The sequence below is a fragment of the Phaseolus vulgaris genome, chromosome 10, assembly GCF_000499845.2.
Source record: "Phaseolus vulgaris cultivar G19833 chromosome 10, P. vulgaris v2.0, whole genome shotgun sequence".
In the NCBI taxonomy this organism is placed as follows: Eukaryota; Viridiplantae; Streptophyta; class Magnoliopsida; order Fabales; family Fabaceae; genus Phaseolus; species Phaseolus vulgaris.
In genome coordinates, this window is record NC_023750.2 from 20,182,357 (window position 1) to 20,204,612 (window position 22,256).

General features: G+C 40.1%; 3 protein-coding genes across 3 annotated transcripts; all 3 read right to left on the minus strand.

Annotated features, from left to right (window-relative positions):
- Nucleotides 1-4,828: 4,828 nt before the first annotated feature.
- On the minus strand, nt 4,829-8,002 carry LOC137816431 (uncharacterized). The gene is made up of 8 exons (XM_068619566.1): nt 7,982-8,002; nt 7,498-7,894; nt 7,179-7,420; nt 6,893-7,105; nt 6,719-6,811; nt 6,529-6,630; nt 5,161-5,517; nt 4,829-5,073 (listed from the first exon to the last, which is right to left on the minus strand). The coding sequence occupies exons 1-8, from the start codon at nt 8,000-8,002 to the stop codon at nt 4,999-5,001; spliced, it is 1,500 nt and encodes a 499-aa protein (XP_068475667.1). The 3' UTR covers nt 4,829-4,998.
- LOC137819527 (uncharacterized) lies at nt 7,940-10,451 on the minus strand. Its single transcript, XM_068623405.1, has 4 exons — nt 9,384-10,451; nt 9,000-9,308; nt 8,801-8,906; nt 7,940-8,725 (listed from the first exon to the last, which is right to left on the minus strand). Exons 1-4 carry the CDS (start codon nt 10,418-10,420, stop codon nt 8,033-8,035), a joined length of 2,145 nt encoding a protein of 714 aa, XP_068479506.1. The 5' UTR covers nt 10,421-10,451; the 3' UTR covers nt 7,940-8,032.
- An 8-nt stretch (nt 10,452-10,459) lies between these two features.
- Nucleotides 10,460-11,783, minus strand: LOC137816440 (uncharacterized). Its single transcript, XM_068619577.1, has 2 exons — nt 11,731-11,783; nt 10,460-11,631 (listed from the first exon to the last, which is right to left on the minus strand). Exon 2 carries the CDS (start codon nt 11,627-11,629, stop codon nt 10,460-10,462), a length of 1,170 nt encoding a protein of 389 aa, XP_068475678.1. The 5' UTR covers nt 11,630-11,631; nt 11,731-11,783.
- Between the last annotated feature and the right edge of the window lie 10,473 nt (nt 11,784-22,256).

Below are 22,256 nucleotides of genomic sequence, written 5' to 3' on the forward strand. Positions count from 1 at the left end.
CGATTTCACTGACCTGAACAAGGCTTGCCCAAAGGATTCATATCCTTTACCAAGCATAGACGCCCTGGTAGATAGTGCTGCAGGGTGTGAGTTGTTGAGCTTCCTGGATGCCTTCTCGGGGTATAATCAGATCAAGATGCATCCCATGGATGAAGAGAAGACAGCCTTCATGACGGAGAGATCGTGCTACTGCTATAAGGTGATGCCGTTTGGGCTGAAGAACGCGGGGGCCACGTACCAGAGGCTGATGGATCAAGTACTTGCACCGATGCTGGGAAGGAGTGCGAGGAAGCCTTCGTCAAGCTGAAGGAGTATCTGGCGAGCCCGCCGGTTTTGTGCAAACCGCTGGTGGGAACCCCTCTCAGGTTGTATTTTGCTGTAACTGAGGGCGGTGAGTGCGGTGCTCGCCCAGGATCAAGATCAGGCTCAGAAGCCTATTTATTTTGTTAGTAAGGTGTTGCAGGGCCCCGAAACGAGATATCAGGCCCTGGAAAAGGCTGCGCTGGCTGTGGTATTTTCGGCGAGGAGGTTGCGCCATTATTTTCATAGCTTCACCATACTGGTGATGACTGACCTGCCCATCCAGAAGGTCTTGAAGAAGCCTGACGTTGCGGGAAGGATGGTGAAGTGGGCAGTAGAATTGTCAAAGTTTGATATTAAGTATGAGCCCCGAGGCCCGATCAAGGGGCAGATCTTTGCAGATTTCGTGGTCGAGCTCTCATCTGAGGCGACACGAGTTGAAGGGGACGACTTCCGTTGGGTACTCTCGGTGGATGGATCGTCGAACCAGCAGGGTAGCGGTGCTGGAGTCATTTTGGAAGGACCCAACGGCGTGCTGATCGAACAATCTTTGAGATTTGCCTTCAAAGCCAGTAACAATCAAGCAGAGTATGAGGCGCTGATCGCCGGGATTTTGCTGGCCAAAGAGATGGGAGCCAGGGTGTTAATGGCTAAGAGTGACTCGCTGCTAGTCACAGGGCAAGTAACAGGCGAGTTCCAGGCTAAAGATCCACAAATGGCGGCTTACCTGGAGTATGTGCAGGAATTGAAGAGTTCCTTTGCCTCCTTTGAAGTAGTGCATGTGCCCAGAGAGCAGAATGCCCGAGCTGACTTGCTAGCTAAACTCGCCAGTTCAGGCAAGGGGGGTAGGCAGAGGACGGTGATTCAAGAAACTCTGAAGACGCCGAGAGCATTTGTAGCAGATCACCTGGTTCTTCAGATAAGCAAGTCTACGGAAAAAGCAGCGAGAAGTCATAAGTCCCTGACGCAAGAAACTTTGAGATCGCCGAGAGTTAGAGCATGTCGAGGAGAGAAGGTGAACATGACGCAGGTTTGCGCTATCCATGAGCCAGACACCTGGATAACACAGTACAAGCGGTGCCTGGCAGATGGCCTTCTCCCACTGGATCCGACAGAGGCTAGGAAGGTAAAGAAAAATTCTAGCAAGTACACATTGATTGATGGCGATCTGTACAAGTTTGGGTTCACTCACCCACTCCTGGAATGCGTACATGGCGAGAAGTGCACGAGAATCATGGCAGAGCTCCACGAAGGTATATGCGGAAGCCACGTCGGGGGTCGAGCTCTGGCCGCGAGGACTCTCCTTGCAGGGTACTACTGGCCATCGATGAGAGAAGATTGCAAGAAGTATGCCCAGTGTTGCAAACAATGCCAACAGCACGCCGATTGGCACAAGGCGCCTCCCGAGGAGTTGAAGTCGATCTACAGCCCTTGGTCGTTTCATACTTGGGGAATCGACATCCTGGGACCTTTCCCGCTGGCGATCAGGCAGATGAAGTACTTGGTGGTGGCGATTGAGTATTTCACCAAGTGGATCGAAGCAGAACCAGTGGCCCAGATCACCGCACACAAGATCGAAGGTTTCGTGTGGAAGAACATTGTGTGCCGGTTTGGAGTGCCTAAGCGCCTGGTGTCGGACAATGGGACTCAATTTGTAAGCCACCTGTTGAAGAAGCTTTGCGAAGGGGTGGGAATTCAACAAGTGTTTGCATCCGTCGAGCACCCCCAGACAAATGGCCAGGTGGAGTCAGCTAATCGGGTGTTGCTGAGAGGTTTGAAGAGAAGGCTAGAGAAAGCCAAAGGAAGCTGGGCTGAGGAGGTACCCCGTATAGTCTGGGCGTACCACACCACCGAGCAGTCAGGAACCCATGAGACCCCGTTCAGCTTGGTCTATGGGTGTGATGCAATGATTCCAGTAGAGATCCAGGAAAGCTCGCCGAGATTCCAGAACTTTGTAGAGGAAGACTCGAATGAAGAGAGAAGGCTGAACCTGGATCTACTGGATGAGGTCAGGGAAGAGGTGAGATTGAAGGCTGAAGCGGTGAAGAGAAGGATTGAACGAAGATATAACTCGAAGGTGATGCCGAGACAGTTTAGAGAAGGCGACCTGGTGATGAGAAAAGCCCACCAGTACGAGATGGAGAATAAACTGTCGCCCAAGTGGACTGGACCGTTCAGAATAACTGAGGCGCTCGGGAACGGCGCCTACCACTTAGAGACATTGGAAGGAGGGGCGATTCCTCGCACTTGGAACGCCACGCACCTGATGTTGTATTACAGTTAAGGAGCTTTGTAAGTAAAGACAAACACAAAGTTATATTACAATGTCTCTGTTAAAACAGTTTGAAGGGGGCACTCTTTTTTCCCTAAGGAGGGTTTTTAATGAGGCCACCCAATAAAGAGAAGTTTTCAAAGTACAAGTTGTTTTAGATTGCGTGCCTGTTGTTTTCAGAAAGTTTGAAGAAAGACCTTGTCACTTATATGTGACTTAAGGCAAGTTAAAGATATATTGCATGCTTTCTAAAAAGTTTTAAGTCCTCATCGTTTTTCGGCGATCGGAGGCATCAGTTAAAGTTTTAAGTCCTCATCGTTTTTCGGCGATCGGAGGCACAAGTTAACGTTAAAGTCCTCATCGTCTTTCGGCGATCGGAGGCACCAGTTAAAAGACCTCAACGCCCTCGCGCGTCTGAGGCAAGATAAAGACCTCCTCGCCGTCGAGCGAGCGCAGGCGAGGAAGAGTGAAAAGTCCTCAGTGTTTCTGGGGGCGAGAAGATGTAACCCCTGGGGCAATGTAGAGGCACCAGTGAAAAGTCCTCAGTGTTTCTGGGGGCGAGAAGATGTAACCCCTGGGGCAATGTAGAGGCACTAGTGAAAAGTCCTCAGTGTTTCTGGGGGCGAGAAGATGTAACCCCTGGGGCAATGTAGAGGCACCGGTGAAAAGTCCTCAGTGTTTCTGGGGGCGAGAAGATGTAACCCCCGGGGCAATGTAGAGGCAAGTAAAAGACCTTCTCGCCTATGAGCGAGTTCAGGCGAGTTAAAGACCTTCTCGCCTATGAGCGAGTTCAGGCGAGTTAAAGACCTTCTCGCCGATGAGCGAGTTCAGGCAAGATAAAATCCTTCTCGTCTCGAACGAGTTCAGGTATGGCGTTAAGGGTGGACGAAGTTTGGAAGGTGGCTAAGGTAGGTTCGAAGAGAGCGCCTAGCCACCCGGTCTTTTGTTCTGAAGTTTAGGAAGGTAGAGAAGGATCCGAAAGGCGTCTCTACCCCCAGAAAAAAGAACAATGGCCAAGGTATGAAGCCAGAAAGAAGCTGATATCGCCAAGAGTCTTTGGCGACCAGGAAAAGTCCAAACAGTGGCGAGAAAGTTAAAGACCCGTTTTGACGAAGCAGATCGGGGAAGCAATGTTTTAAGCCAGAAGTTGAGTTGAAGTTCGTTGCCGGAAGAGTAATTTTACGCTAAGGTTAATTGCCTTAAGATTACAAGTTGTTAAAGTGATTATTATTTGAAGTTGAAGTGGTTCGAAGCAGTTAAGTATAAGATCGTGCCTACGAATTCGCTAAGTCATTTCTTTGAAGTAAATCGCGCAAGGAAAGTTGAAGCAGTCAAAGAAGTTACAGGAAGAAATACTAAGGTAATTTCATTAAGTAAATACCAGTTCGGGCACATATACAGAAAGAGGGAAAAGGTTTATTACAAGTTACATACAAAGAAAAAGCATAAAGGTGGTGGATAAGGGGAAATTGATTAGTCTTCAGCGAGAACCACTTTTCCATCCACCACCTCATTGTTAAGGGACACCATGCTGAGATCTAGATCGGGGAACAAGCAGGCGAATTGTTCCCGTGCAGCTTCGAATCCAGCAACCAGAATTTGGGCAGAACTCAGATTAAGTTCTTCAATCTGCTTCTTGAGTTCTTCAGTTTGTTCTTTCAGCCCCTTGTTCTGCTGCTCCAGCTCTTCAACTTGCTTCTTGAGTTTTTCGTTGATTTCTTGAGCCTGGAGACACTACAAAAAAAAGTGTATATTGTGGCGGTTTTTTTCGTATAAAGTGGCGTTTATAACCGCCACAATATACGCTTGTGGCGGTTTCCCAAACCGCCATAGAACTGGCCGCCACAAAGTTTAATGTGGCGGTTTTATGTTACCCGCCGCAACACCCGCCACTTTAAACATAGTGTAAGTAGTGGCGGTTTTTATCTGTAAGTAGTGTCAGTTATAACTGTCGCAATTTACAATCATTGAAGAAGATTCTGACACCATAATATTCGTAAGTAGTGGCGTTTTTAACTGACGTAATTTTATTACTGAATAAGGAAAATTTAACCACTTTTTTATAATCTTTTTTATAATTTTTTTTATAATCTGTTTTATACAATTATAAAATTTAACCACCACTTTTCTATAATCTTTTTTATAATCTATTTTATACAATTATAAAATTTAACCACCACTTTTTCAAAATAAAATAAAATAATGTATAAAGTTATAATCATCCATTCATTTCATTAAAAATTAAAGCACACATAATAATGTTCAAATGTTTATATGTAATTGAAAGTTAAAACACACATAATAATGTTCAAAAGTTTAAAACACATAAAAAGTTCATACATCCCTAATTAAGTTTAAAATTCCAACACATAGTTGTTCAAAAGTTCATACATTCCTAGTCAAGTTTAAAATTAAAACACACATCTCTAATCAGTTTTGCTTCCGGCACTTGATCCTATTACTTGATTAGGTGATGGAGCACCACTTCCATAATCTGATGCCTGAAATAAATAATTTTAAGTTAATGAATTTGTATGTTTATAATTATAAAATAAAAGACACCAATAAATATTTAAATATATTAATACCTCATTGGTGGATGCATGAACCAAATTAGCTGCTATTGCAGCAAAATGTTCTGGAACGTCTTTTCTTGAAGCAATATAAGCAAGCAAAGTGTTCATTTGATTTTTCACAGTTGCAAGCTCATTTTCCATTTGAGTTATCTTGTCCTCCACATTTGATGAAGTTGAACTAGAGGAAGCATGGTTCATACCACTTAGCCTTGTTGTGGATCCTTTGAAAGCAAGGCTGGGACAAGCTCCATATGATAGCCCTCTAACTCGACCCGGATGCTCCTTACCAAATATGACACCAATTGGATCTTCTGGAGATATATTTGAACCACCTTTTGGATTTGTCAATATTAGTTCATCAATTTTTTCCTGGATAAAATTGAAAATATATCATGGCAGCAGCAGTAAACATAATGAAATGGTTGAACTCTCAACTACAACATAGAATGAGAGTAAGGTATAAAAGAAACCATCCAAAGTTCATCCCAATTCTCTACAATTTTGATGACAGTGACTTAAAACCCAAAGAAGGTAAAAAGGTAAGAAAAAAAACTGAGAAATTAAAGGCCTGAATATACTGACTAAAGAAAAAGGGGAGCATGCATGCAGATATTGATTAGTGACTTTATCATTTGGTTATTAATTATTTATACATAATAATGTGATTGTGTTTGGAATAATGGTACGTAATAATTAAAGCATGCTATAAAAGAAAATATTGATTAATTTTAAAATTCCCTTGTGGTAAAAGGTTCTTTATACCTGCACTCCATTATTAATTTCCCATAGCATGCTAAAATCTAGTGCGATTAAGAACAGACCATGTGTTTGGTCATCAATCAATCTAGTGCTAAAATCTATATGATAGCATTCTCACTCATCAATCACTATCCAAATTAAGACCATGTGGTTGGAACCTTAGGGACAAAATCTGTAAAATCATACCCCTAAATATAGATGCACCTATTCATCTATAAATAACAATTACCCACCCCTGATTCCACTTAAGTTCATGCTATCATACCTCTCTGTGCCGGTCACCATCACATAAACTACCATTCATTTTTATCATTATAATTCTTATTATTATTACTATTTCTAGATTTCCTGCTTTTTCTTTTTCCTATCCACCACTTCCCATATCAATACATCATCATCAAAGCAGTTCAATATATCATCATGATCAATACATCATCATCAAAGCAGATCAATATATCATCATGATCAATACATCATCAAAGCAGTCCAGTATATTTCCATGATCAATACATCATCATCAAAGTAGTCCAGTATATTTCCATGATCAATACATCATCATCAAAGCAGTCCAATATATTTCTATGATCAATACATCATCATCAAAGTAGTCCAAACACTTACCCCAATTTCCAGCGCCTCTTCATTCACATATATGCCATTTTTCCTCTTATGTGTGATCTTCCACATTTCAGCTCGTCCAATATTTTTACCAGTCTCAATTTTCTATATGTTCAACAATAATAATATAAGTATAATGTGGTGGAAATTGTAATATATTAAAATAAAGAGCACAATATAAGTAAACAAATACCAAATTATTTCTTCTTCTTGACAAAGACATAGCACCACCAGTGTGAGGAATAATTTGTCTCTTCCTTATATCTCTATTTCTATTACACATGTTCTACAAAGTGAAAATGAAATCAGTTTTGTGTAAACTTAAAGTAAGCTTATTAATAATAATAAAAAACAGAGTTTACTATACCACTGTAGAAGGCCTCAAACGATAATCAACAAAAACAGCCCATTGTTCCATGTTTAATCCAGCTGGAACATTCTTGATGAGGTCACTTCTGCTCATAAGAGGGTCATAAAATTCATTCCAAAGCTTGCATCTGTATTCCCTCCACAGTTTCCCAATTTTAAACATAACATCTCTTTTAGCCAAATCTTCATTTACTTTGAAACAAAATCGAGACTTCAAAAAAAGAAAAGAAGTTAGTCCAAATGTATTGAATAAATTAAAGTTATTTCAATGTAAGTTATATTACCTTTAGTACACTCTCCCACACTGTATCCTTGTAAGTATCTGGCAAAGTTGACCACTTTTCAAAACTAATAGGGAACAATACATGATTTGCTGCTAGTTGTCCACAAACTCCAGCAAGTAAACCAGATGCTTCTCCAATTGGTTGAAAATTGTCATCATAGTTCACCACCACACGTAATCCGGTAGGTAAGTTATGAGCATCCCTAACCTTCACCTTTAGTTTTTGACTAACTCCTTCGCCATCTATAAAAATCCAAATACATTATTTCATGTGCAGTGAAACTTATTACATGTAAAGAAAAAAAAACAAAAGATTTTACCTATAGCATCAACAAACCAATAGTGGTTTGATTGCCTTGATTTTCTTGGTTGCACTCTTTCAGACTCAGAAGTTGGTTGTGCAGGTGCAGATTCAGAAGTTGCTGGAGGTACAGATTCAGATGATTCAAGATTTTCAGATTCAGTCTGTGGTTGTGGAACTTGTGAAGCTTGTGATTGTGGAACTTGTGAAGTTTGTGATTGTGTAGGTTGTGAGGTTTGTTGATGAATAGATTGAGAAGCTTGTGGTAGTGGAGATCCAAATGGACTTGCAGAAGTAGTTCTTGTCTGGTCCTGTGTAGTAGAAGGCGTAGCATTAATGTTTACATAGTTGGCCACAGATTTGTCTGAACCAGCAACTGACTTAAGCAAGTTCTTGATCCTTAGGTTTAGGCATATCTGCACATAAAATTGAAGTAATCAACAACATAATTTAAATTTGAAGATATATTAAAAGTGGAGATATATTAAAAGCTTCATACATGCACATAGTAGATGAATGAACATATTAATAGTGCAGCTGAACCAAGGTTATTATTACTCTGACATTGAGTCATTTTCATGAAGTTCATCATCATTGTTGTCCTCATTTAGTAATTCATCATCTTCATCCTCCCTAAATAATGCCAATTGGTCAGAGTTGCTGAAAAATTCATGTAAGTCTTGTTGTGGACACGGTTCTACTTCACAAACTTCACCATCTCCTTCTCCCATATCATACAAGTCTCGTGGTTTCAAATGGACAACAATTGACCATTCCTTATTCACCTCATCATCTATATAATATACCATTCCAGCTTGTGAAGCTTCAATGTATGGATCATGCTCCTCACGATCTCCCGTGTGAATTAACCTTGAAAAATTAATACAAGTGAAACCCCAAGGATCCTTCCTCAACCCATAGTCCCTTGTGGTGTCAGCCCATTTACATTTGAACAAGATAACCTTAAAATGACCATAGTAATTAAGCTCAATTATATCTTCTAATTTTCCATAATATGCCAAATCTGCTTGTCTAATATTTTGATCCACACCACTTACAACACATGATGTTGAAGAAGTTAAGAACACTCCACAGTTTTGGGTTTTTAGGTCATGTTCTCGACTTTCAGTTCTAAATTTGAAACCATTTACATTAAAGGCAGAAATTCTTCTAGCATGTGTTGTTGGACCTTGAGCTAGATACTTAAGATCATTTGCAACTGTACTTGAAATGGCTGTGTTATTAATCTACAAAAATAATGCTTGTTGTCAGTATATCTTTGAAATTGACATTTTAAACTTGTAAAAACATATTGTACCTACCCTTTGAGGAAACCAATTCATGAAATCCTTATTGATAATCTTTTCTAGCTCTGTATTTGGAATTCTTCTCCCTCTAGACCTTCTTCGTAAATGTTGTCTAAATTCCCTAAGAAAAAATTTGAAACCAATATATTACTAATAATTCCATAAAGGACAACTTTTCAACATAATTAGATTTATATTGAGTGTTAATACTCACTCAATGTAAGGTTGAACTTGAGGGCAATTAAATAACACATATCGATGTGCTTGTGTTCTCTCAATAGTTGACATCTCAAAAGTTGAAGCAGCACTTACAACTCTACCAATTGGTGGAAATAGGGTATTCAATTCTGAAATATTTGTGTTGAAAGAGTCATCTACACGTGAAGGTCTATTAGTTCTTGTTTTCATCCCTTCCATATATTGAGAACAAAAGGTCAAAACCTCTTCAGCTAGGTATCCTTCAGCAATAGAACCTTCAGGTTGTGCCTTGTTTCGAACATACGATTTTAAGTGTCCCAAATACCTATAAAATTCTTTCGCAATTAGAATAATCAAACTTTGAACTTAAAAAAAGTACAAAGGTTCGTAGGAAATTTACCTTTCTATGGGATACATCCAACGGTAATGTACCGGTCCTCCAAGTTTTGCCTCACCAGCTAGATGACATGTTAAATGAACCATGATTGTAAAGAAGGTAGGAGGAAATAACATTTCCAAGTGGCAAAGAGTTTGAATCATGCGAGACTCAAGTTTATTAAGATCAAATTGACTTAAACTTTTCCCACATAATTGTCGAAAAAATGAACACATTTCTACTATCACGGCAGTCACATTGTTTGGTAGAACATTACGTATGGCAATAGGTAGTAATTGTTCCATAAGAATATGACAATCATGACTCTTGAGTCCAAAAATCTTTCCACCTTTCAAATCTACACACCTTGCAATATTACTTGAGTATCCATCTGGCATTTTAGCCTTTTTCAACGTCCGCAAAAACGTTTTTTTCTTTGTTTTTGACAATGAAAATACACTTGGCCGAAATCTTCCTTTATCATTTGGCCAAAGCTCTTTCCTTATACCCATTTCTTTAAGAACCTTTTGGGCTTTGAGATTATCTTTGGACTTCTTAGGATCATTAAGTAATGTGTACAAAACATTGTCACAAACATTTTTCTCAATATGCATCACATCTAGACAATGGCGTAACAAGTTGGTCCGCCAATAAGGAAGTTCAAAAAATATACTTCTCTTTCTCCATTGCTCTGCTCCAACTTGAACAACATTCTTTCCACGAGCCCTCTTACTTGTATCTATAGGGTCTAATGGTTTTCCAAATGTAACATTCATACCCTCAATTTGATTCCATATGTCTGACCCTAACAAAGGTTTTGGTGCATCCCTTAGTTCATTTGTTCCATCAAAAAGATGATTATTGAATCTGAATCTGTGCTCTTTATTTAAAAATCTACGATGTCCCATAAAGCAGAATTTGCCCCTGTACAACCAAGAAGAGTCGGTTTCAAAGTTACAGGTAGGGCAAGCAAGACCAGTGTGCGTGTTCCATCCAGACAAATTACCTAGCCCAGGGAAGTCACTAATTGTCCACAACAAAGCTGCTCGCAAAGTAAACATTTCTTTTTTTGAATAGTCAAATGTTTGCACTCCATCAAATCATAAATCCTTCAATTCGCTTATGAGTGGTTCTAAGTAAACATCAATGTCATTTCCTACCATTTGTTTTCCAGGAATTATCATGGAGAGGATAAAAGATGTTTGCTTCATACACTGCCAAGGGGGGCGATTGTATGGGATGAGAACCACTGGCCATATACTATGGTTTGTACTCATGTTTCCATAAGGATTGAAGCCATCAGCAGCTAAGCCTAATCGTACATTTCGAGGATCATTTGCAAATTCTGGATGCAATAAATCAAATGATTTCCAAGCCTCGGAATCTCTAGGATGCCTCATCAACCCATCTTGATTATCCTTTGATGCATGCCATGTCATAGACTCAATCGTCTTAGAACTCATAAACAATCTTTGCAAACGCGGTTTTAATGGAAAGTAACGCAAGATTTTTGCGTATTGCTTCTTATCTTTATTTTTCCACTTAGATGTTTTGCATCGTTTACATTCTTCTAAGCCTTCATTGTCTTCACCCCAATATAGCATACAGTCTTTTGGGCAAGCTGGTATTTTGACATAGTTAAGTCCAAGTTTGGTAATCACAGTTTTCGCCTCATAGAACGAGTTAGGAAACTTAGCATGTTCAAATGCGTCCTTTAGCAACTCTAGAATCATGGTCATTGCTTTGTCACTCATTCTACTCATGCATTTGATATGGTACAACTTCAACATGAATGATAATTTTGAATACTTTGTACAACCTTCATATAAGGGTTCATTATTGTCCCTCATCAATTCATCAAAGTTTGTCTTTCCTTCATCACCCACCATATTAGTTTGCAGATCATCAGCTTCAGTATCCTCATCATGCCCCGCAAACCCGAATGCATCATTCAACATGTCTTCCATCGGATTTTGAGATTCCAATAAATCTTCAATGACATGCGCACTTGTGGCGACCATTGACTCAATTACACTTGATCCTTCACCATGCAAATACCAAGTTTTGTAGTTCTGAGGGAAAGCTGTACATGTTAAGTGTTCTTGAACTACATCCCTTGTTTGCCACTTTTTGAAACCACATTTTGCACATGGACACTTAATTACAGGACCATTAGCATGTTGAAATGCAATATCCAAAAACACATTCAACCCATTTGCATACTCAATGGTGTTTCGTGGTTTACAAATCCACGATTTATCAATTGGCATGACTACACCAAAACAGCAAAATAGAACATTACTTATCTAGTAATGTGTACATATATTATATATTAAACTGAAGTAAAAAAAGTTAACTAAAACAAACTTACTTGGAGTGATGGTTGTGAAGTTGTGAAACTGCTAGATGATTGTGAAGCTGGAAATTGTAATATAGTAGGTTTTATCCATTAATTGAACATGTGAAAGTAAATAAAAAGAAGTTGGAGGGTAGTAGTGTATTAGTCTTGGGTTATGGAAGAAGAAGAACACAGGGTGACACAGGGTGACACAGGGTCTGATAAAACCGTTGGGCTATGTTGGTGTCAGGTCGCTTTCGAAGCATGAATTGCGTAGGCTCTAGGAAGATTAGGGGGAGTAGATGGTAGAGAGTTGTTGGTGTAGTTTCATTTATTCATGTATTGTAACCATGTCTTGGCTTTTGTTTCTCGCTTTTGTTGCTTTCCAGTACTGCAAAAATTGTATGAGTATATTTATGATGGATTCATCTGCCACCCAAGCTGTATCCGCTGACTTCAGACCCTTATGCTTTCCACCATTTTCCTTTCCTGCATTAACTTCTCCCATCAATACTCTCTAATCTTCCATTGTTAGGGACACATCAGTTTTCACCTTTCTCTCCCTGTCACTCTCTCTTCACTTTCATACTATCACTAACAACCAAATATTCTAGTTAGCTCCAAACTGCTCCACTTCTTCTATGCAATCTCCTTCCCCTACATTTCTCAAATAACTAACTATTTTCCTCTCCTTTATACATACTCACTCAAACTCCTTCAATGAAACTGAAATAGTATTTGGTCGGGCACACATCCGGCTAGTTTGGTTTAATAAGATTATGATTCTCATCCTATACTTCAGGCATGAAACACAGTTCAGAAATTGGTGAAGCAGATAGCTAGTTTGGTTTAATAAGATTATGATTCTCATCTTTGTAAACTAGAGTTCATAGATGTCATTTTCATTACAAAAAAAATACAGAGCTGTAAGGGGTGAATTTCTAGGCTATAGAGTTTCTTTAGTTCATGACTATGTATGATGTAATTGTACTGTAAAATTTGTACTTTCCAGATGGACTGACATGAAGAAATGACCCCATTAGTGTCTCAAGTAAGGACCCTAATGGAAGTAGTAGTTGTGAGAACAGTGGGCATGCGAACTAACATTTCATTAAAACCCATCAATGTTTGTTGTCCGAACTTAGTTGTAAGAATGCGATTTGAAGGGAAGGATAGGTCTTTGTAATGCCAACATGTCATTTACTAGAAGCAGAAAATGGGGTAACAATGTTAATGGCCCTGTCCGGAAGATTACTATTTCATAATTTTGGCAACTTGAAGAGTTAAAGCCAAGGAAAAGGTAGGTCCAATTTTAAATTTTTAGCTTAAAATGATAAATTGGATGGTGTAGGAACACAGTTTCTCTTAAATGAATGTCTTTCTCACTGGAACAATTATCTGTAAACATAACCATTCATGTATCATTTTTGACCTACTATTCTTTTCATTTCATATAGTATGTAACAAGATAAGGAAATCTAGCAAAGCCACATGATGTGGGCCAAATCCAAAATAAAAAAGGAGCAAAATATTTTTTAAAAAAGGTACGGGGTGAGTGTGTGGCAAATAGATCTGGGAAATTTCTGGAGAAATGAGCCCATTCAATTCACACTGAATCGTGAGCATTCTTTTTAAAGCGCTAGTGAACACCAATTAAGTGCAAACTATTCAGACAGTTTGATTTCTTTCTGTTCTATTTTCCCTTGATAATTTGGTTTATTTTCATTTTGTAATTAGCCATACCTCTCTGTTAGAAGAGTTTGTCCAGTTAGCAAACCAAGAAATAGCACTTAGTTTACCATTATGTAATATACAACTAGAAGATTCATAAATGGTCGGTGACAGAGTTTGCTGTCGGACATGAGACCAAAAGGTGGTCAGAACAAATTGTGTGGGTTTTAGAATCTAATGACATAATATTTTACAAACAGAAAGTGAGAACTTTAATTGCATTGTCTCTAAATTTGGCAGCTACTCACCCAAACCTACCCAACAGTAGCTCCTCCGTTTGTTAGACTACTGCATTCATTGGAACCTAACTTGAATTACAATCACAACCAGACACAGACAGACTAAAAATTATATGACCATAGAAACCACAGGACGAGCTGACATTCATGTTACCTGCAACATCTCAACAAGAAGAATGATGCGCGGATTCGTGTGGAGGCAGAGAGCGCGGGTTCATTGCATAAAACCTAAAATGTAAAGGATAAAGTTGAATGAAGTTGATGGTCGACATTGATAAGAGAACGTGCGAGCATTTAATTACCTTCAAATCGGTTCCATGTAGAAAGCGCTAGGGTTCGTGTGGAGGCCGAGAGCGCTAGGGTTCGTGTGGGGGCCGAGAGCGGTAGGGTTCGTGAGTAGGCAGAGAGCGCTAGGGTTCGTGAGGCAGAGAGAGGCGAGAGTGAAGAGTTAGGGTTCGTGAGGCAAAGAGAGACGAGAGTGAAGAGTTAGGGTTCGTGAGGCAGAGAGAGACGAGAGTGAAGAGTTAGGGTTCGTGAGGCAGAGAGAGACGAGAGTGAAGAGTTAGGAGGTAGGTTCACTCTGATTTCCTGAAATTCAAAAAAAAAATTATTTTCTTAAGTTTTCAAAAAAAAAAATTATTTTCAATTGAAAAACTGAAGGATTTTTAAATAAAAAATGTGAATATAGGAATAAAGGAATAAAGCAATTTCAATTCTGAAGGAAAATTATGACAGTTAAAAATGACATAATTTGAAAGATAATTGTGGCGGTTAATGAAATGACGTATTATACTGAAATTTCTGGCGGTTATTAATAACCGCCATATTAAAACCGCCACTTTTTACACATTTTTTTGTAGTGAGAAGGTCTTCAGCAACCTTCTTGGATTCTGCTTGCACTTGGCCCAATTCAGCAGCGATCTTCCCCTTCTCTTTGTTGGCCTCGGCAAGCTCAGCCATGGCGTCGTCCCTCGCCTTTTCCACCTTTCCCAGGAAGATCTCCCGATCAGCGGACCTCTGCTCCAGTTTCTTCACCTTGGCGGTGTCAGTTTATATTAGGGCCTCTAAGTCAGCCACCTTAACGCGATAAGGCACAATCTTGCTTTCCAGCTCAATCTTCTCTTGAGCCAGAAGCTGCACCTTGTGGCGAAGATCGGTGGCCTCCTTGCGCGCCAACCGGAGTTCGGTGCTCATCGCATCTTCTACTCGGGAGTGTTCAATCTCCACGAGTGTCAGATTGAAGGACAACTTCTCTACCTCAACCCTCATGGTGCTGTTTTCAGTTCGAAGGTTGAAGAGGTCGTCCTGGAGCTTCCTGGTGGAGCTCTCCACATCTCTAGTTATGATGGTGGGGAAGTCTTCTGCCATCATCTTCAATTTAGCAGAGAAAGGCTCCCACATCCTTGTGACCTCGAGAGAGAGGCTTGCTGTTGGAGGCACCGGGTGGGCCTGTTGTTGGCTCTCGCCGCCACCCTCTTTAGTTGGTTGTTCAACAGGTGCTTCTTGGCGCGGTGGCGACGTCGGGGATTCGGTGATCAGAATTGGAGAGGTATGGGCAACCTCATCCCTGATTGGAGCAACATCTGCGGCTGAGGCATTTGAAGGAGGACCCCCTCCAGCTGATACATACGGCGTGGAGGCGCTCGGGGGGTCCTCCATGAAATTTGGCTCGGGGGCCTCAACCGTGGGTGGCGCAGACGCCAGTGGAATTGCTTGGACTGGTGAGGCAGGAGCTGGCGGAGGAGGCAAAGTTGGAGGTGGGGCAGGCGTGGATGGAGGTGTTGATGTTGGAAGAGGGGGTGGGGCAGGTGGTGAAGGAGGTGCCACCCTCTTCCTCTTCGTAACAAGGCCATCTTCAGTGACCTCGTCGTCTTCCTCCTCCTCGTGGACTACCTGGGGGGCTTTCCTCTTGGGTTTCCTGAGGACAAGCTTCTTCCTTTGGTTGGCGGTTTGGACAGCGGGAGGAGCTGCACCCTTGGGTGGCGATCGGCCCTGCGCGGCGGCGATCTCCACCACCGAGTTTGTCACGGTTTGTGAACCCGTTGCCAACCCGTGGGTTCGGGCGAGCGCCCTCAATTCAGCGAGCTTGCCCTGGCCCAACATATTATCTGCATAGACCGGAAATGCATGGGTTAGTTCTGAGAGAAAATCAATGCATAAGGCAGTGTGCAACAGAAAGCAGATAAATGATGCAGAAGAATAAAACCAAAGTCTCGTGCCCAACGCACAAGACGCCCATAAATAGTTAACAGAAGCAGTATTAGAACAAGAGCTTAAACGTTCTAACCTATTCGAATTTCGAGTTGGTCCTCGAAAAACTCGAAGCAGATCAGGGTGGTGGTGAGGAAGGTGATGTTGGCATCTGCCACACTCTTCCAAAAGAAGCAAAGGTCTCTGTCCAAGGCACCCATGCTGTCAGGACTTCTTGGCCTCCTGAAGCTGCTCTTGGACTCTTTGTTCCCCTTGTTTACCCAGTACAAGGGGAAACCGTCGAGTAGGGAAGCGTCCTTGTCGTTGGGGCGCACTCGGACGAACTTTCCCTTCCAGTCTTTATAGGATTGCTGGAAGATGGAGAGGATCGACCTCCCAGCAATCCCATTCAAGCTTACCCACAGGCGGTCTCCTGGGTGCTTGGCTTCGAAGAGAAATAAGAATACATCTACAGATGCTGGCAACCCCAGATGGTCGCACATCACTTGGAATGCTCGCACAAACGCCCAGCTGTTGGGATGAAGCTGGGCGGCGGCGATGTTGAGCTCGGTGAGAAGCTCCCTCTCGAAACGAGTAAAGGGAAACTTTAGTTTCACCTTCTTGAACAGAGTTGTGTAGACGAAGCAGAAGGGCCCGTCATTGCTCGCCTTGTCGTTGGCGCAAACTGGCAGGTCGGGGGGGCAAGGTAGCACCGTCATCTTCTCGTCGTGCTCCTTGTGGAATGTTTGGTGAGGCTCATCCCCCTTAGTCAATCGCAAAACTGCCCCAGCAATGTTCACAGAAGACGTTTCCCTCAACAGGGTCGAGTTGGCCCAGGGATAGAGTTTTTTGAAGTCTGGTGGGGGGATGGGGGCTCCTCCGGTGACAGGCGGAGTCGCCTGGGCCAGGTTGGGACGGGAAGGTGCAGGCCTCTCAGCCTGAGAAGATGAAGCACCGCGTGTGATGAGAATCAACTAAAGGTGGCTTTTTATAATGAAGAACAAGATCATTCGCCTTCACATTTAAAGTTTTTCTTGTTAATCTTTTCAAAAGATAAATCCCAAGCCCAAGCCCAAGCCCAAGAAGGCCAAAGCCCACAAAAGCCCAAAGACCATCCCATGAAGGGCAAGGCCAAGTTTTAAATAAATATTGTTTAGAAAGGTGCTTAGAGGGAAACATTAGAAACCTCTATTGTTAAAGCATCTTTTAGTCTTTAGTTAAGAGTCTTAGGGGGGGTGTGTTAGTAGATAGGTGTAGGAGTAAATAAGGAGGTGCCAAAGTGAGAGAAAGGATCACACCTTCCTCATGCTTTGTTTTAGGCGCAAATTCTAGAAGCTTTTTGGGAGGGAGTTTTTTGAATTTGTGTAGCTTACATTTCAGCACCTTAGGCTATAAATAGAGGTGCTCTCTTTGTAAAATTCAGATTGGAATTAATCTAAGAAAACTCTACTCAAATTTTGAGTGACCTTTGGAGAGCTTTTGGAGCCTTCTTCTCTAGTCTTATCTTGATGGATCAATGGAGTCCTCAAGTGGCGGCATCACTCTCATCTAGGAGCATTCCACACTTCTAGTGGCGAGATCATCCATCCTCCTTCCATCTTCATGAGCATTCTCTTCTCCTTCCTTTCTTCTTCTTCAATTGTTCATGTTGCCTTGTGTTCTTGAGTTGTTTAGTTTCGGTTTTTCTATTTTCCAGCACTATGTTCTGTTTTTGTTTTTAATTTCTGTTTTGGTTCGGTTCATTTGATCAATTGTTCAATTCTGTTCGGTCAATTCCAGTTTTAATCTCTTTGTTGATTCAATTTGACAATATTTGGTTCATCCAAATGAGTTTGGGATTTGGTACTAGTTATTGGTGAGTTCTTGTCTTAGAACAATGATCCAACTCTAAGAAAAGTGCCTCTATATTTTCCAGCTCAAGGTGATTCCTAAGAATGTCAAGAATCTTGTTCTATGTGGCTATTGGAATCACATCAGCGTGCTTGTAGAGGGTTGTGTGCTTGAGAAGAAGGGTTTCGCGACGAAGGAGGAGGATTTGGGGTGATCTTTGAGCGAGTCATTGTTGAAGCTGCAAAGGAAGAAGAAAAGGAAAAATGATCAGGGTTCGCAGAGGTTGACTCGATCATGGGAGAAGGGTGAAAAACGAACGAACGTAGGTTCGTTGCAACGATTGACGAAGCCCTAAGTTACGAGAAAGGAGAAATGGAAAAACAACCCACAACGTATGCACCAGACAGTTATAGGATGATGCGAATCGGTTAAAATGCAGGAAAAACCAGCAGAAGAAGGAAAGGAAGTACCTTTTTATGATCAGGAAGGCAATGAGGAATGTTGGTGATTCAGAATGTTGAAGAACGCTGAGAGCTTTTTTGCAGAAGAAAGTTAGAGCGTTTGAGAATACGAAGAAAAGTGATGGAACAGTGGAGCGGAAATGGGTTTAAGGGTTTTTCGAAATGGGTTTGGGAAGCCCAAATGGTAACTGAAGGTAACCGTTGATGAAGCCACGTGTCGAGCGATGGGTGAGGGGTTTGGTGGAGCGTCAGAGAAGCAGAAAGTACAACCGGTTGGAATTCTGCGTCAGTGCCACGTAGATCGGTGTTGACGTGACTCTTTCAGTCTTTTCGCTGGACAAGTCTTCGCTTAAGACTGGGGGGCTTGTGTACCGCCCTGGTAGTCGGAAGTGATGACGTGGCATCAAGCTACAGTGTAGGCGTGTTGACAAGGCGCCAGGTTGGCAGAAAGGAAAGAAGTCGGGGGGCTCGTGTAGTCGCCAGTTGTTAAGTTGGCGTGCTCCGATCTCCAGCATACCAGGCGATCGCCCAGTTGAAGATGAAGTCGCCAGATGATAAACTCGGGCGACCAAGTGATTGGAGATCGTCAGAGCAAGCACATCGCCGAAGATGAAGGTGGTGCAGATTATGAAGGCGGCCGGCGAGACCACAGGGAAGGTGTACGAGAGCACCCTAACTCGCCAATTCCAGTAGAGATCGCGCTCCCAAGTTAGCTATGCACTGGGCAGTACCATGCATAAGTAACTTAGCCAAAAAGAGAGTCAGAAGCAGCACCCAAGTCAAGGAGGCTCCAGATGATGGCACGTGTACGACTGGATGCGAGCCACGTGTCCAGGTCTGTAACTGCCAGGAGAGAGAAAGTGACCAGGTATATAAGAGTTCTCAACGAACTTTCTGAGGTACGCACGTTCAGATTATACTCTTTACGCTTGCGAGTTCTAGAGCTTACTGTGAGAGAGAACATTGCACGGTTCCTTGAGAGTTCTCGAGTGATCTTGCTCTTAGTATTTGGTGGTTCGGTCACTGACTTGGATGTTGGAGTGCGATCGGCCGCAACGGCGCCGCTCTGTTCTTTTGCAGGTTCTTGAGGTGGATCTTGAAGAAGGACGGAGGTTTGAAGCGGTGCACACGTCGATCCTTTGACGAGGCAGGTTCCAGCGTTCTGGTCAACAGGCAGGATCACATTTTATATCGCCCCAAAGTATCAATCTTACACTTCAATTTTCGTTGTCGCTTTATGTGTAGGCCTTACACCTTTTAGTTTTTGCGTCCGCCAAATAAGACGACAACTATTTTAATTATTGCATGTCAAATGACATTGTCAAAAATTTATTAAGCAGAGAGGATGTTGCCACAACCATACTCCTTAGGTAATATATATATATATATATATATATATATATTTAAAAACATATTTAGTATTTAGTAGAAAAGATGTTATTAAAAATTAAATAGAATAAATCAAAATTATCTTTTTTACTTGAATTCAAGATTTTCTTTAAGAAGATATAATTAACATGTAAAATTTGAATAACATTTCTAATAATTAATATTCTTCGAGAAAAAAGAAATAAAAAATTAATAAATAATATGGTTGACTATATTTAAGTTTATTGAAAATAAAAATTCATAATAATATTTTCTATTGTCTATTTCTTATATATTGTTTGAACGGTTCGCAAACTTGTTATCTTATTAAAATTATAATACATACTCCTTTTTATTAATTATAATTAATATAAAAAATAGTTGATGAATTGGTTTAGTTGAAAATATAGTTTTCTTATAATAAATTAAAAAAATATTATTAAAAAGGAAGTAATTGATACTCTATTTATTATAAATGTATAAAGAATAATAATTATATAAAAAGAGAAAAATTAACAAATTATCATCAAAATAAATATTTTATAAAACTTAAATTTAGATCTATTCTAAATAAAAAGTATTATATCTCTATATCAAAATATTATCTATATATTACTTTTGAATAAAAATAGATGTGAGTGTAGAGTAATTGGAAATAATTAATTTATCTAAATGAAAATCTATTAGGCTGAGAAAAAGTCTTGAGAAAATAATCATTGGCCCAACGAATTGTGAGGGAGGCATTATTGAGTTCATTGGAAATTGTAGTCGGAACTCTTTTGATTGTCCATGAAAATCCTGTAGGCCTCGTAGATCGTCCATTATGTAACCAATGTTTGCTAGAGTAGGAATGTGGTCGTCTTCTTTGGGTTTGACTTGTTGTCTTTGATTCGTCATGATACCGTAGTTATTTTTGAAAAAAGTTATCTACTATTTTGTGGAGAAAGAAGAAGTTTTACCTAGTCCCATTGTGAGTGTCATTATTTTGGTTCAAAGTTCAAATGGTCTCAAACCAGAGCATATAACTTAAGTCCCCTTGGTGATAGTGAAGCATGCATTTTATAGTCCTAGTAAGTGATGGAGATCAAGTTCAAGACCAAATGGAGGCCAATACTCAAGGACAAGAAGAGGAAGAGGCTCAAGTTCTAGACGCTCAAGGAGTTGGTAGCCCACCTCAAAGGCTTACAAGAAGTCAATTCAAGGCATTAGGAAATAATAGAAAGTTGTTTTCTCTTTTTGTAATATCTTTGTTAGAAGGTGCTTAGAGGGAAACATAAGACACCTCTTTTTGTAAAAACATCTTTAGGTCTTTAGTTTAGGAAAATAATAGGAAGCTTGGGGGGTGTGAGCTTAGTAGAGAGGTGTAGGCGTAATAGGGAGGTGTCAAACTAAGAGAGGAAGTCACACCTTCTTCATGCTCTAAGTTGGCGCCACTTTTATGTCATTTGGGGGGAAATTTGAGTTTAATTAGCTTTTCATTTCAGCACCTCTTAGGTTATAAATAAAGGTGCTTGCCTTTGTAAAAATCAGATTGGAAATTGGTAATAGAGAAACTCTACTCAATTTGAGAGAGAATTTGTGAAAGCTTGTCTTCTCCTTCACCTTGTCTTATCTTGAGTGCATTTGGTTCTCTCAAGTGGCGGCACTAGCTCACTCATCTTGGAGCCTTCATCCTCTAAGTGGCGTGATCATCAAACCAAAGCATCCATCTCCATAAGTTCTTCTTTCTTTCATCTCCATAATCATATGAAATTCCTAAAACACGTTTAGCTTCTTTTTTGGTTCGGCAATTCAGCCTATTTTCAGCTTTGCTTTGGTTCTTAGTTTCATTGGCTGTTTCTAGTTGTTTCTTCTTCAATTCTAGCTGAATTGTTCGGTGCATTTATGTTCTTGATCATTTTAATCGGTGCTTTTGCCTTTTTACACAATTTGTTCGGTTCAATTGACAATAAATGGCTCCTCCATATGAGTTTGGTGTTTGGTGCAAGTCTTGGTGAGTTCTTGAAACATAGAACCTTGATCCAATTCTATTATAAGTGCCTAAGCTATCTCCAACTCAAGTTGAGTCCATAGAATGTCAAAAAATCATTTCTTCTTTGCTAGTGGATTCATATCAGTAAGTTGTCTATTATTCTCTGAATCTTAATTAATATTATCTAATATTTGAAGTGTGTATCTTCTCAACTAATTTCAAGTACCACTAGTACATACTCTTTTATTCTTGGCTAAGATCTCTCTTATTAATAATTAATAAGTCCTGACTTTAGATAACTTACATTCTCTATTAATAGGAGATTAGACTAACTACCGGTACAAGTATTAAAGTTAATTTTGTTCTTTTATAAAAATATTTGTATATTTTTTGCTACTATTATTGGAAGTAAATATTTATTATCAGTAGTAAATGTAAATTTTGTAATTTTTTATTTATAGAATAAATATTTCTTTAATAGAAAAATATCCAAATATTTTTTTTTATCAATAATTGTAACTTAGATATAATATTAAAAAAAATAGATTAAATTGATAAAACAAGAAACAAATAAATAATGAAACACTAGTGACATATTATATATTGAATATTTTTTTTTTCTTCTTTTCATTATAATATCAAAAGTCACTTCAGGTCACAAAGTATGTTTTTCATTATGATATTGCGTAAATCCTGGTCATAGGTAAACATTGCAATATTGTCCTAACTGTGTTTTAAGGAATAATAGTTTTTGAAAGTTTTATGATC

Excerpts from the sequence above, each read along its gene's own strand:
- LOC137816440 (XM_068619577.1), bottom strand. The coding sequence starts at position 11,629 with ATGCCAATTGATAAATCGTGGATTTGTAAACCACGAAACACCATTGAG.
- LOC137819527 (XM_068623405.1), bottom strand. The coding sequence starts at position 10,420 with ATGTTTACTTTGCGAGCAGCTTTGTTGTGGACAATTAGTGACTTCCCT. Across the intron at positions 9,309-9,383 it reads TGGATGTATCCCATAGAAAG|GTATTTGGGACACTTAAAAT; the intron begins GTAAATTTCCTA and ends AGAATTTTATAG. Across the intron at positions 8,726-8,800 it reads TGAATTGGTTTCCTCAAAGG|ATTAATAACACAGCCATTTC; the intron begins GTAGGTACAATA and ends TTATTTTTGTAG.
- LOC137816431 (XM_068619566.1), bottom strand. The coding sequence starts at position 8,002 with ATGTTCATTCATCTACTATGT. Across the intron at positions 6,812-6,892 it reads GTTTGAGGCCTTCTACAGTG|AACATGTGTAATAGAAATAG; the intron begins GTATAGTAAACT and ends TTCACTTTGTAG. Across the intron at positions 6,631-6,718 it reads CAAGAAGAAGAAATAATTTG|AAAATTGAGACTGGTAAAAA; the intron begins GTATTTGTTTAC and ends TTGAACATATAG.